The 13,349-nt window shown below is 45.9% G+C and overlaps 1 protein-coding gene across 1 annotated transcript in view; it reads right to left on the bottom strand.

Moving 5' to 3' along the window:
- LOC136958818 (receptor-type tyrosine-protein phosphatase N2-like) overlaps window positions 1-13,349 on the bottom strand; it is a 79,429-nt gene that overhangs the window by 52,266 nt on the left and 13,814 nt on the right. The window contains exons 4-11 of the mRNA XM_067252929.1: window positions 12,474-12,588; window positions 12,026-12,170; window positions 10,985-11,366; window positions 10,422-10,727; window positions 10,146-10,189; window positions 9,070-9,467; window positions 6,809-6,895; window positions 3,192-3,274 (exon numbers count right to left, since the gene is read on the bottom strand). Coding sequence (XP_067109030.1) covers window positions 3,192-3,274; window positions 6,809-6,895; window positions 9,070-9,467; window positions 10,146-10,189; window positions 10,422-10,727; window positions 10,985-11,366; window positions 12,026-12,170; window positions 12,474-12,588 — 1,560 coding nt within the window. The remainder of the gene's footprint in view (window positions 1-3,191; window positions 3,275-6,808; window positions 6,896-9,069; window positions 9,468-10,145; window positions 10,190-10,421; window positions 10,728-10,984; window positions 11,367-12,025; window positions 12,171-12,473; window positions 12,589-13,349) is intronic.

Raw genomic sequence — 13,349 nt, 5'->3', positions numbered from 1 at the left:
GATCTATCATGATGGGAGCTGAGATTATCTTTTTTTTTTATTGAAGAACAAAACGATTAATTTTGTGTAATTTGACTATGAATGATAAACACCCGTCTAACAACCCATATATCAGGATGACACAGACGATGACAATATATTATAGTTAGTGGTAAGAATGCATATCGAATACAGTTCCCTGCTTGTTCTAAAATACAATACACACCCTTTCAGGAAGTCAGGGCTGTAAAAGTGCTCTTGAGTCAAAGACCCTCACATCAATATGAAATAAGTTAGCTTGGTAGACATAACCCATTACGTTGACCTAAGGAGCCAGGTAATAACATCTGGCATTTTGACAAGTGTTTAGCTGGAGAGAAGGTCGATGCTGTCAGCGTATGGGATCTATGCTAATCCAGTCACCTGGAAGAGAGATGAAAATGAGAAGGAGAAGAAGAAAACTTTCGTTTTGTCTTCATAATGATTTCTTGAATTGGGTTTTAGTTCAAGCTGTGAGTAGTCCAGAAATCTGATGATGAAAGCTGATGGTTTCTGGAGTCGAAATAAGCAATGATAAAAAAGCACTTCAAGGTTAAAAAGTCTTAGTGATATGGAAAGTGAGTGTGAGCAAAAAAAAGTGAAATAAAGAAAGGAAGAGAGAGAGAGGGAAATATGTATGGAAATATATGAGGGTTAGAGAGAAAAATAAAGTATTTCAGACCCATTAAGGCCTATTTGATGCCATCCAAGTGAATCCTGAGCATGTACATTTTCTTTATACTCCAGCCTGACCACTAGTATTTCAACTATCCCACTTTGTAAGAGACTCTTGCCTTCTAACGTTTGGATCTGTTTGTGACCTCTGACACAGACTTATTTCCACGTCAAAACACCTCTGATATTACACTCCAGTCCAACTCTATGAGCAGCCTTGCCATTGTTAGGTGAGACAATGCACTTGTTATTCCTCATAAACAAACTAAGAATCCATATAACGTAGGGGTGTATACAAACCTCTTGCTTAACTAAGTATTTACTCCCTACACATTCATACTTGGTAGAGTCACCTTTCGCTGCAACAACCTTTTGAGGTAAGTATGTACCAGTTTAACACACACTTTCAGACTGATTTTGGCTAATTCTTCTTGCTAGACTTGCCAAGAACAACGCGTGTGAACCATCATTTTCAAATCGGGCCACATTAGTGCATAATGAAAATAAATCAATTAAAAGCAAAATGGGCTCTGTGTTTAATGAACTTAGTGGATATTACCACAGCAGTCTCAGACACAGCTAGGGGAGCTTTGAGCAGATTCAACCTTGCATAAGCGTTAGCTTACCCAGCCCAGTGGAACACTGGAGGGGGCTGCCAGGAAAGTCAGGATGCTGATTTCTGGAGGAGTCAGAGTACCTCAGCTGCCTCTCCCTGCTTAAAGTGCTAATTGAGCTGCCCGCTGCCCTGACCCTGACCTCGCCTCCATTCAAGGAGCCCGTTCTCACGGCCGCCACGCACTGCTAGCAGTGGCCTTTGGGCCCCCCCACTCCCGCCCCTGAACAATGGGGGTCGTCACCCCTCTGCCCACCATCTTGACATTCCCCACCCCCCCTTCCCCACCACCTCTTCCACCCTGCTCCACCTGACAATGGCCCTCGCCGGCCCCATTGCTGGTGACAATGGTGGGACGCGCGTGACAGAAGCAGTACTCTCTGGGTTTTAGCGGGGGCTGAGCTCAGTCCTACTCGGCCCACATCCTTTTGTCAACTCAACCATCATCTAACACCAGCCCAACCCCGTAGGCCAGGCCGGTATCGATCGGCTGCTGTGCAAAGCAGGGGGGATGTCATCATGTTGAGACTTGGTTCAAATGTGGTTGGATTGATTTTCTTTGTCTAATGCTTAGTATAATCTTATTGCATGTATGGGTTAATATAAGTGAAATATCCTGCATGGGTAATTTTCTGTCAGATATAGTATGTCCTATATTGCCAACTTAAGGCAACAATCCAAAGTCTACTGAAAAAAACTCAGCTATCACTTCTAAGAATGACACTCATTTTCTCAAGAAAATGCCAAGTCTGTAGTTTATGATGCAACGCAATCCATTACAATAACCATGTAATGCTTGATGTATTATCAATGTATTATACTTTGAAGACAGCTCACCCTCACTGTTCACTTAGAGTAAGAGGCTGCCATTTTAAATGTAACGTGAAAATGTGTCAAATGTTTGAATTAATCTCAGTAATGCCTTTGATTTCTCAGGGTTTTAGTGTAATAGAGAAAGGAAAGAAAGAAAGTGAAGAGAGGGCTCAATTATCAAACCTGTCATTAGAATGAAAAATAAAGAAAAAAGCAATGTCAGAAGTTATTTTGACAGAGCCCATTTCCAGGTACAGGGTATTGGGGTAATCGGCCTGTGTCTGTGTGTGTCTGTGTGGGAGTCGGAGTGAGAGAGTTTAGAGTCAGGCCCAGCCAGGAATCATTAAATGTTCAGCCCTCGATGCCTCTCTCTCTCCCTTTCCCTCTTCCTGGACTGACAGGCTGTCTAATGACACACACACTCAGGTCTTTATTCTTCACTTCATCAACACCTCGCCTCATTACCGCTCCAGCTCACTACATGTGCCACAGTAGCCTGCTCACATACACTCCCACACTGTCACTTCCAAGCAACAAAGTTCACTTTGATACACCACGGCCCAGACCTTTTTGTATGTAGCAGCCCAGAACTGTCCAATGGATTTTTTGTGACCGCAGGCCTTCTATCTTGTGGGCTGGAAGTCGTGTTTGGAGGACTTCTTTGTTCAGAATTCTAAAACTCGAAATGCCTAAACCCTTACCTACCTTGAATTATGTTATTATTTAATCGAAAATACGTTTTCCCTTCTATCAAAAACACAGATCGTTGTATAACCAAGGGAAGTCTTTGCTCATACTGTTCTCAAATTGTATCACTATATCATTTTATCTCCTTTGACATATTGAATGGACAATGAGTTCAATGTGTCAGTCAGTCAATCAAAGTTGATGTTATGGTTATGATGGGTATTCATACTCTTTTCCACTCTCAATTACGTACCGTAATAAATTAGTCATGTCTATTATTTTTCACAATATTGCTAGTGACTAGTTTAATATTGGTTGAAATGTGGCATGACAGATTCTGAATATTTCCGCTAGTGGCAGAGAGCAACACATTAGAGACTCTGACCTGCGACGTTGGCGACATCAGCTGTGGTCACGTTCTGGGGGTTGTTGGGTTTCACCTTGAAGGTCACTGCTGGGCCCACCACCCTGGAAAGACAAACAAAGGTAGGAAATTCCAAACACCATCCAGAGAGACTGACCCTTCTGCCGTATAATTATATTTCATTGTAGCCAAACATCATTTTTATGCCTACTTTCTATAGACATACATTTCTTTTTTTCTTGGTTACCTAGCTCATTAAAGCAAGGCCGCAAGTGGCACTTGGTAAGTGTTTCACCTCCGGCAAACCCCCCCCCCCCCCCCCCCGAGTCTTTGAATTGCTGAAGCCATTCGAGATAACCTCTTGAATTTCAAGAGCTTTTTACAAACACCCGAGAAAATGACAAGGTGAAGGAGGGGGGAAGAGAGGCACTGGTCAACAAAGAAGGGACAAGCCCAACGTGATGTATTCCCTAACCTGGAACAACCATTGTAGGGTTGTGCAAACAATCTGTGAGTGAGCATGTGTTGCAGACGATGTAAGGCTGAGCTCTACACTACACACTAGTAATTGCATATACCTTTGTTTGAGGGACAAATATATTAGCTAGCTAGATAGGCTAGCTCACTAAAAGAACCATAAGAAGGTCCACGCCCAACTCATCATATTTTGTACCACACCAAAACCAGTCTAAAGGGGGGAGTCTGTGTCACATTTAATTGTAAAAAAAAAAAGCGGAGCAGAAAAAGAGGCAGGTGGGAGATGGAGGGACTGTGGGTGGTCCAGGTCACGGAGTACAGTCATTTGTTGTGAAGGCTTTGAGGGTCACCAACCGATTAACCCTTACTTTCTTACACTTACAGTACACATCAGACCTTTGAGGGCTACACTAAACTTTTGGTCTATATTATTATCTATATTATTCTGTTTGGAACTCTAAACAATTTGGGCCACACTAATACAAAATGTCAATACATCAAATTATAATGATACTATCCATCAGAACCATGAATTGAATGGAATAAAATGGAATATTGGCTTTATTAAAGATTTCTTCCTGAATCTAGGTTGCCATACTGTGGTGGCATTCTTTAATGTAAGACAGTCAGTTTATCACAGTGCTCTTGGTCAGTTCCTTCAAGCTATTGCTATATGAATTTGTCACATCTGCTAAAAGATACATCAAGCTGCCAGTACCAGACCATTAGGGTTTGAACAGGACAAATCACTCATCTGAGTTTCTTACACATTCATATGCTCCCTGTACACCAACCAAAAGTAGGTTTTAAAACATTCCGTGAACTATGAACATCCGAAATGACCTTGTAGTTCTCAGTAAAGCCATATTCCATAGTGTTTCCTTGAAGAACCAAATCTAGTTTTAAGTGAATGTAAGACATACACCACAGTGCATAACGAAAATACATCATTTTTATTTGAACACAATGTAAAGTGGCTGTCCCTACCAAAATGCTACAAATCACATTTGTTTATAAAATGTTTTCTATGTCCTAGATATCTGTGTGTATATGTGTATTCCATAGTATATGTTACAAGCGACCACCATAGGTAGTGTACCTCTCTCCCTCCCCCTTGTGGTCACACTTCCAAAAGAGATCTTCCACAAAGACGTTACGTCATTCTGGCTTCTTTTTCAATTTTCAGCCGACAATCAGTGACGGTTACGCAAGAGTTATCATTCAGCTCAAACTAAAAAGGCCTTGAAACCACCCACATCGATGCGTCAAACCTCGGCGGCAACTTCCAGCTTTTCAGGTCCAAAAATATAACTAAACGAGAGGTTTTGAGACTAATCGGCCACTGCATTTGTTAGTATCATACAGTTGTTGTAATGGATGAAAAACTGAGACTTTACATGACCCGTTCATCTCAAGTATTGTTTGTTGATCAACATGCATTTCAGTAATAAAGAAGAGCCAAGCTATATAAAACTAACCTTATGAAATTGCACATACTCTACATTTGTTTAAATGATATTGAATTGGAGTCAATATTAAAGGGCCTCACTGCCTGAGCTGAATTGACCGTGATTTTCTTTACCACAGAATGTCTGTGGAGGAAGCCACTTCCAAATAAAACATTAAGTACAGAATCGAAGGCTATATCATTGGGCCCCCCGGGTGAGTCTATGCCAGGGCCCTATCCCAGGGACCTGAGCCGGGGTCTGAACGGCAGCTGACGCTACCTCTACAGGGAAGCCGGGCTAAGCTAAAATAAGCGTAGCGCCTCTGACAAATTGTCAAGGCGGCTCCCCCTGCTGGGCTTTCTCTGCGCTCGCCCATAAAAGAGCCAGGATGCTGTGTGTTCTCCTTTCTCTCCCACTCCCTCTCTCTCCTCCTCCCCACCTATCCATCACTTTTACACACACACAGGCCTTTCATTTCCAGGGAAAGGGACAGAGACAAAAGATACATTAGACCCAGGCGCTGTGGAGACCACCCATGGGGTGGATACAGAAGCTGTGCACAGGGAACAAGAGGACTGAGGTGTGTGTCTGTGTGCGTCTGTGTGTGTCTGTGTGTGGTTGGGTGGACTGGAGTGTATGTATGTGTGGAGGAAAACACACACACACACAAACATACAAAAGTACACAATTGGGCCTGAGTGTTTATTGGGGGGCATTGTGTTACTACCACTGTATAGTTATTGAGTGAAACAGTGGGTGGCTCAAGATAAATGTGCAAATTACAATGGTCCCAATGTTATAAGAAGAAGAAAAAAGTAGAGGAGACATTTTGAGCACTGCAGTTTTGGGAAATTAAGTGGTATCAGGTGCTAAAAACTCAATTTCATGGATGCGTTTGTTCTGAGGTTATATAGAAAGTCTTATTAACATGAAGTGCTTTCGTCAAATGTATGGCTATACGTTTAGGTGCCCTGTGAAAGCTACTGTGAAAGTGCTCCTGTGCTAAGGGAAAGGTCAGACAAAAATAGTACTGACAAAACACACACACTGTCACACACACACACAGCAGTGTGCCACTACTAGGCCCCCATTTAGTTGTGCGCCCGACGTTAAAAGCCTCATTGCATTCTAAGTGTGAGCGTTCAGCCACACACATTTCACACCTCACAGCAATGTTAGCCACCTGCAGGGAGCAACCTAACGACTTTGGGAGAAAGAGACAGGAGTTCACCGCCAGTTCATTCTCGTTAATAAATGATTGCAGCTGCGACTCCAAACCGCACCACATGTCAATAATGTCACATTCTCCCCAGCCACTCTCTATCAGGTTGACTACATGCACTGTGTTTACTGAAAGGAATGCTTGAGAGAAACGGTATCAGACCTGGTTGAAAAGCTCTGGTTTAGTATTCTTGTAGCAAGGCAGTACATAGTCAAAAAACGATCCCATGACTTATATCAAGCAGGATTCTTTTTTCTAAAAGTACTGAAAAAGCCTGAAGGAATAGGGGGAGGGAAACTGAAGTACAGACATCTTAGGAACAGGACTGGAACCTGTGTGCTCCAGTCCAGGCCTGACAGCTAGAGCCAGGGTCTATGGGATGAGGAATCCTTCAGACTATTCACATCATTAACTGAAAAGGCACTAGACAACAAGGGTCTTCTGTTTAACCACACTCACAAAGCAATGGCATCACAACTTGGAATACGTACGAGAGCTCCAGGAAGTCAGTCATCTGTATCTTGGCCCTTCGAGCCAGGATCTCCATCAAGTGCAGGCCCTCATCTGTCTGTAGTGGTCTGTGGGCAGAAAGGGAGAGGGAGATAGAGGGAATGGGAGAGCGAAGGAGAGAGAGCGAGATAGGGGGAGAGAGAGGAGTTCATCAATACTTGCTATTCTCCAGTGGGTCCCAAATGATCTCTCACCTTGGCCTGTTAAGAGAGTTTGAGAGTCTCCCTGCACACATTACATTCCTCTCACACTTCAAAGAGAGAGAGAGAGAGAGAGTGAAAGAGAGAAAAGAAAGAGAGAGAAGAGGAGAGTCAGGAGGGTTTGGAGGCGGAGGCGGGGGAGGGGGGGGGGCGGGGGGGGGGTGGGGGGGGGCGGGGGTTGGGTGGAGGGGGGGATGGGCAGTAGGTGTGTGTGGATGCGGGGAGGGGCAGTAAGAGAGTGAGACTGGGCTTTGAGAGGATGTGAGGAGGGAGAGGAGGGGGACTGCTGAGGGGGAGGCAATGGGAGGAGGGCAGGCATCAGGGGACGGAGAGGCAAGCGTGGGCTGGGTGAGGGTGGGGGGAGAAAGGCACATAAGTGGCGAGAGAGAGAGACAGAGAGAGAGATTGGGAGGCAGGTGCTTGGTTCTGATGAATCACCTGTTTGGGGCCTAAAGGCCATACAGGGAGGTGAAAATGGAATAGGAGCTGTACTGCTGGTTCACGACTGTGGTTCATGGACCAAAAAGAACACTCATACTAAAAGAACCCCCCCCCCCCCCCCCCCCACACACACACGCACACACAGGTTTGAGGTACAGGTACACAGGTTTACAGGTATCTCGTGACTAAGGACTAGTCTTTTCGTACTTATGAAACAGAATAAAAAACATCCAAAAAGGAGTAAGCATAAAGCGAGTATCAAAAGAACGTTGAAGTTGGGTGGCAGCACAGGCCTTGTGGAGAGTCTAAGGAGAGAAGCACTCACACCGAAGCAACTGTGGAAAGGTTCTGCGGTGGTTTGATTGTCCTTCCTCACAAACCCATTAAAGACCCAGCGACCACAGGAAATGTACATGTAACAGAGGAGGTTGAAACAATTTGGCTTGTATGTTGAGTTGCCTGGCCTCAAAATAGCCCCCTGTTTCTTCAGAAAAAGCGAATGGAAAAAGTCTGCAGTTTGTTTCTGTACAGCGTAAACAAAATGCTAAACATTCTGAGAGAAAACCAAAAACAGGCAACGAGAAAGACAGAAATGTAAATCTTGTATTACACAGTGGTGGGGAAAACCCCAGATGAAAAACATTAGAATGTTGTGGCAAATTGCACTCTTGACAGTGCACCACCAGTGAAATAGTGCCTGACATGGAATGGAACAGCCATCTATTTAAAGTGGCTGCTGGGTAATACAAGACACCAAACGTTTCTATAAGGAGGTAGCTACCGTGGCCATAGTGCATGGGGGGGGGGGGCTGAGGTGCAGCACGCATCTCTGCTGGATCAGAAACCCAGAGGGATGGAGAACACCTCTGGATGTTCAGCATCTGAGCTACAACTCCAACAGTGTCTCTTCAGAAAATAAACTGCCTTTCCCCATTGATTTGTGCAATAATGGTTCGATGTTCGAAACAGAACTACCCCACAGAGTCTGGGTGGGGATTTCATTGACATTCGAGGGCATCCAAATACAGAAGCCATAGACTCGCCAGATACCCCCTCAATCACTAAGCTTGTTACAACTTGGAGAACAAAATTGCAGTGGAAAACAGGCCCCTATCAATTCACCATGTGAGACTTTTACATTAGCCACGTCCACTCTTCCACCCTGCTGTCGACAGGCCCTGTGCTCTCTGAGGGAGCAAGAGCGCACTCTCAATAAGGCCATGACAGTTTGGCCAAACAGAATGGGGCCAAAAGATCTTATGGTGAACCTCTCACAAGGATGTCCTTCATCAAAAGTACTGTGAAAGACTCAGGCTTGAAACATGCAACCCAAACTTTTACAAATCCAGAGAACTGCGACAAGAGACGCGGCATAAAAAATTGAATTTTCTGGAAAAAAATGTGTTACGGTTGGGCGATGACACACTGTAGCTATTTTCTCTTTTCAATAAGATAGTAAAACTCTTAACATGCAAGACAATATCTAAAGTTGTATAATAATAAGTTGTAAATAATATCTCTAAAGTTCGAACAGCGTAAAAGGTGACATAACACAACCTATTCCGCGTCGACATATTCTCCGACGACACCCCTCGACTCACTCTGTGTCTGTGATGACGTAGCCGTAGTCATCGTCGCTAGCCTTCCTGGCGCCGGTCACAGCCTTCACATCGAGCTGCAGCTCCCCCGCTTGCACGTTCTTCTTCAGGGGCTCCTCGTACACCACCTTGGCAGGAGGGGGCGCCACCTCCTGGATCCAGCCGTCCACCTCGGACACCTCCTCCACGTCGGCCGTCTGCGTGGCCTTCTTCTTCTGCACCGTCACGTCCGCGCGGGTGGTCTTGCTCCGCACGTTCTCCAGGCCCACCCTGGAGGCCGCCGCCGCCTCGTGCCCCCCCGCCCCCAGCAGGGCCGCGCCCTTCCGGAGGGGGGATTCGGTGGTGGAGGTCTTGTCCAGGTATTCGAGGAGTTTGCCGATTAGGACGCCGGCGTCCGGAGCCTGAGGAGAGAGGAAGAGGTGAGCGGGAGGGAGGGAGGGAGGGGGGGGGGAGAGAGGGGGGGGGGGAGCAGGAGGGAGGGAGGGGGGGAGGGAGGGAGGGAGCAGGAGGGATGGACTTTCATGCCGTTTTGTATGAGCCGAGACTATTGTTTATTTTCAGAAATCGACTGGTGATGCTCTCGGTGCTGGAAGACCTTTGAGAACTCCCCCACACACAAGTGAGCTACAGCTAAAATATGACCTGTCTAGCCTGTCCCGCTGCTACAGGGTTAGCTTGTGATGACAAGTCGGACATTTAGTGTCGAATAACTGAGTCCAAATGCACTTAGTTGCAATAGCTGGAAATGTTTTGGCCTTGACGAAAGAACAGACTGACAGCATAAGCACGAGGTGTATGTGTGTGTGTGCCTGAGTGTGTATGTGATCAAGACCATTTAGCAAAGTTTCCTAATCAGTTTTTAACTCCTGTGTTGAGTATCTATTCCACAGATGAAACACATGCCACTCTTGCCTTTCTGGGTAGCTTCAAAAGAGTCCAAACCTTTTGAAAACAAGCAGCTGGATATCATATCTAGCCTACCCAGGGTACAATATCACCTTTTATAATGTCAGTGTTCAGTTTGACATTTATACTTTCTTTCCAAACACCTATCTTGACTATATCCAGAGTTTTCCTACCTTGTTGTTACTGTCAGGGTGTGCGCTGTTTTCCAATTGCCGCTCTGTGAGGAAAAACCCACAATGACAGTCAACCGACAGAAAAGTGTGACAAATTAGAGACAATATGCATTTCCATAGAAATACCTCTTCTCACAACATGACAGAATTGTTAGTTTCCAAAAGACACACAGTGTGTCTGGAATATCATTGTGTCTCGAGATCACCGAGGACGTGAGGTTTCTGGGCTTCTATGGAGAGCCAGGCGGCTGCCGCTTCAAATCGGTTTCACTCTACCTTGGAGCACAGCCTCCTCTCCAGGAGTGCTCTCCTGTGTCTTCTCTGTGGCAGATGGAGAGACACTCTCCTCGCCCTGCTGTTCGTCCTCTTCAGGCTCGTCTACCCCCTCCTCGTCCTCCTCCTCGTCCTCCTCCTCCAGGTCTCTTGGGCCTGGCCTGGCATTCTTCTGGCCCTGGTCCTGGTCCACCACCTGCAGTGCATCGACTATCAGGCCGGCCAGCTGGTCCACGTCTTGAGGGGCGAGGTTGTTCACGTCCACGTTGTGTCGGCCCACGTTCTGGAGAACTTTCCGGATGAATCTCTCTGGTGAAGCAGCAGCGGAGAGGGAGGATGTGAGTGTGGAGCGGGATGAGAAGGAAAGAAGGGAGAGTGGGATGGAGGATGGAGAAGAGTTTGAGAATGGGAAGATACATAGATATGAAACAGAGAAAGAAGGAAAGATGGCATGAGAACACAACACAACAATCAGTAATGGGGTCTTCATGACTGATCCAATTGCTAAGAAAGGGTAAACATTGACAAAGGAGGAACTGTGCTCTTTCAAAAAAAGTGGCCCATACCGTCTATGGGACTGAGAGGGTCCTTGGCGGGAGGGGCCCGGCTGCCCCCGGCCTTGAGAAGAAGTGTGTCCACTTTGGAACTCTCCTTGGGTCTGGAACTTTCTAAACCATTACTATAATAAGGGCGGAGGCGGGAGGAGGCCCCAGCTTGAGCTGTGGAGCTCAGTCCCCCTGTCTGAGATGGCATCCGGCCAGACAGGTACTGCCTCAGGGCTGCCATGAGGAGAGTTCCTGCCTGGCCTGCGGGCTTGGCTGCAGGGGGTCTCTCTTGGTAGGGGGGTTGGAAGGAGGAGAGGGGGTGGAAGTTGGAGGACAATGACTGTTGATTCTGGGACTTGGAGCGATAGTAGTCAGAGGGGATGTTAGAATGGAAACGGTCACTCTGGAAGAGAGAGCATAAATCAAATGTAAGTGATCACCCAGGAAATATTACAGTGCAACATGATATATCTATGATCATGTGTGACCATTCTTTCACATGGTATGCAGGGAGGTTAAATATTCTAACGGCAGGAATGTACCGTGATTAATGGTCACAATAATCCATACATTTCATCCATACATCACAGAACTATAAGGACCTCTTTCTTTCCATCCTCATTTTCCTCCCCCTTGTTTGCTCGCCACTTTGAAATAAACGGTTCCCTCTTCCTCTAGCGCCACAATGCTGGCCCCAGCAGGAGACAGGCCCCTCTCATTCATCCATGTCATGTTCGGCTCCTCCATGACGGACATGACAGAGAGCCAATCACGTGGGTGTCATTAATTAGAGAGGTGAACTCCTGAACTCATATTGGAATTCTCCTCGCATAATGAACCCGCAGATCACAATCACTCTCAGTGGTCAAGCTATTCATATCCTGGTATGGGGAATCCTATAGAGCACTAAAGATGATTCCAGCTCCCCACTGTGTGTGAGTCTGCATACATGCCTGTCTGTGTAGTTGTGTGGTAAAAAATGAACCTATTGGCTCCTCCTAGTCTAACATAGGGCACTGAAGGGGGTCTGTAGGGGCCGTCTATACCTGAAGAGGCCCTCACCTTAGTGGGGGTCTTTGGGCCAATGGAGGAGGAGGTATGGGGGAGGAGGCCCAGCCGCTGCATGTACATCTGGAGGTTTCTACTGAGCTCCACCTCCACTGGCTTATTCCTCCTGTCTCCAGGGTCCATAGCCTGGGCAGCCGGTCTATCAGAGAGAGGGAGGAAAGAGAGAGAGAGAGAGAGACAGACAGATAGAGAAACCGAGAGAGCAAAAGAGAGATGGGGGAGAGGGAGAGAAAAAGAAAGTGGAAATCAATAACTTTTGTGAAAATCTCCTTTCCTATGCAGCGTGTGCTAGCCCTGCACTTCTAGGTGCTATAATTAGCGGGTTGCTCCTTGCTTTTCACCTACAATACGGCACCGTCCATAAAGATGAGCGCTCCAAAGTCTCCTCGCTGAGGCTAAAATCGAATGCTCGCAAATCTGAAGTCTGAAGCTGAAATCTAACCTGGACTTGCTGCTGTAGATGGGGCCAGACTCCAGACGTGGCACGGGCACCCTCCTGAGTTTCGACATCTCCTTGGACAGGACCTCCTGAGTGATGTCATCCCCCCATGTCAAACCTGCACACAACCAAACATTCAAACCAGCGGGTTCACATGAGGGTATTTTGAGGGATATGTGAAGATTTTTCAACGAGATAAAAAGATACAAAGGCAGAAGTCAAATCGTCAAGATACCGACGGAGGATGACATTAAAGTGGAGTCAAATTCTTAGCGTGTGCCGTCGTACAATTTTAACGTGCAATGTCATATCTGTTTGTCCAAAATCCACAACTACTGAAATACTACTGTGGTCGTGGAGAACTCTCACTGCCAAGATACTGTATGTGTCATTACGTTTATGAGGACACCCTTAGTGAGCTGCTTATGCATTCACCTCTGCTACTAAATCCTAACATGCATCCATACACAGCTTTCTGGCAGCCAAACCAAATTGCCTTGCCAATGACAGATGCTGTGGAAGAAGAAACTGTAACCTAAAATATGGTACGCTCCAACAAGTCAACAGAGACCTTGGAGATATGAGAGGCAGACACCCTTAAAAATACAAACACTATAATTATATGACTTGATGATGAAGTGATGTAGGGGAAATTGGTGTCCACAACGAAATACATATAACAATGTAATGTGTATTTATATCATAATATCAGTTCATAGTGTATGTTGATTTACATGTCCATGTACTATTCACACAGATATGGAGAGCAATAAAATATAAGAACGTTTGCCAAGGCTAATATTTTTCCTGACATATTTCCGAAATGGTACGATATAAGTAGATCCTGTGTTAGCACCCATTGGTTGATTGAAACGATAA

Source organism: Osmerus mordax, chromosome 16, assembly GCF_038355195.1.
Source record: "Osmerus mordax isolate fOsmMor3 chromosome 16, fOsmMor3.pri, whole genome shotgun sequence".
NCBI lineage: Eukaryota > Metazoa > Chordata > Actinopteri > Osmeriformes > Osmeridae > Osmerus > Osmerus mordax.
The sequence above is the reverse complement of the archived record's forward strand: the minus strand, read 5'-3'. Positions and strand labels throughout refer to the sequence as shown.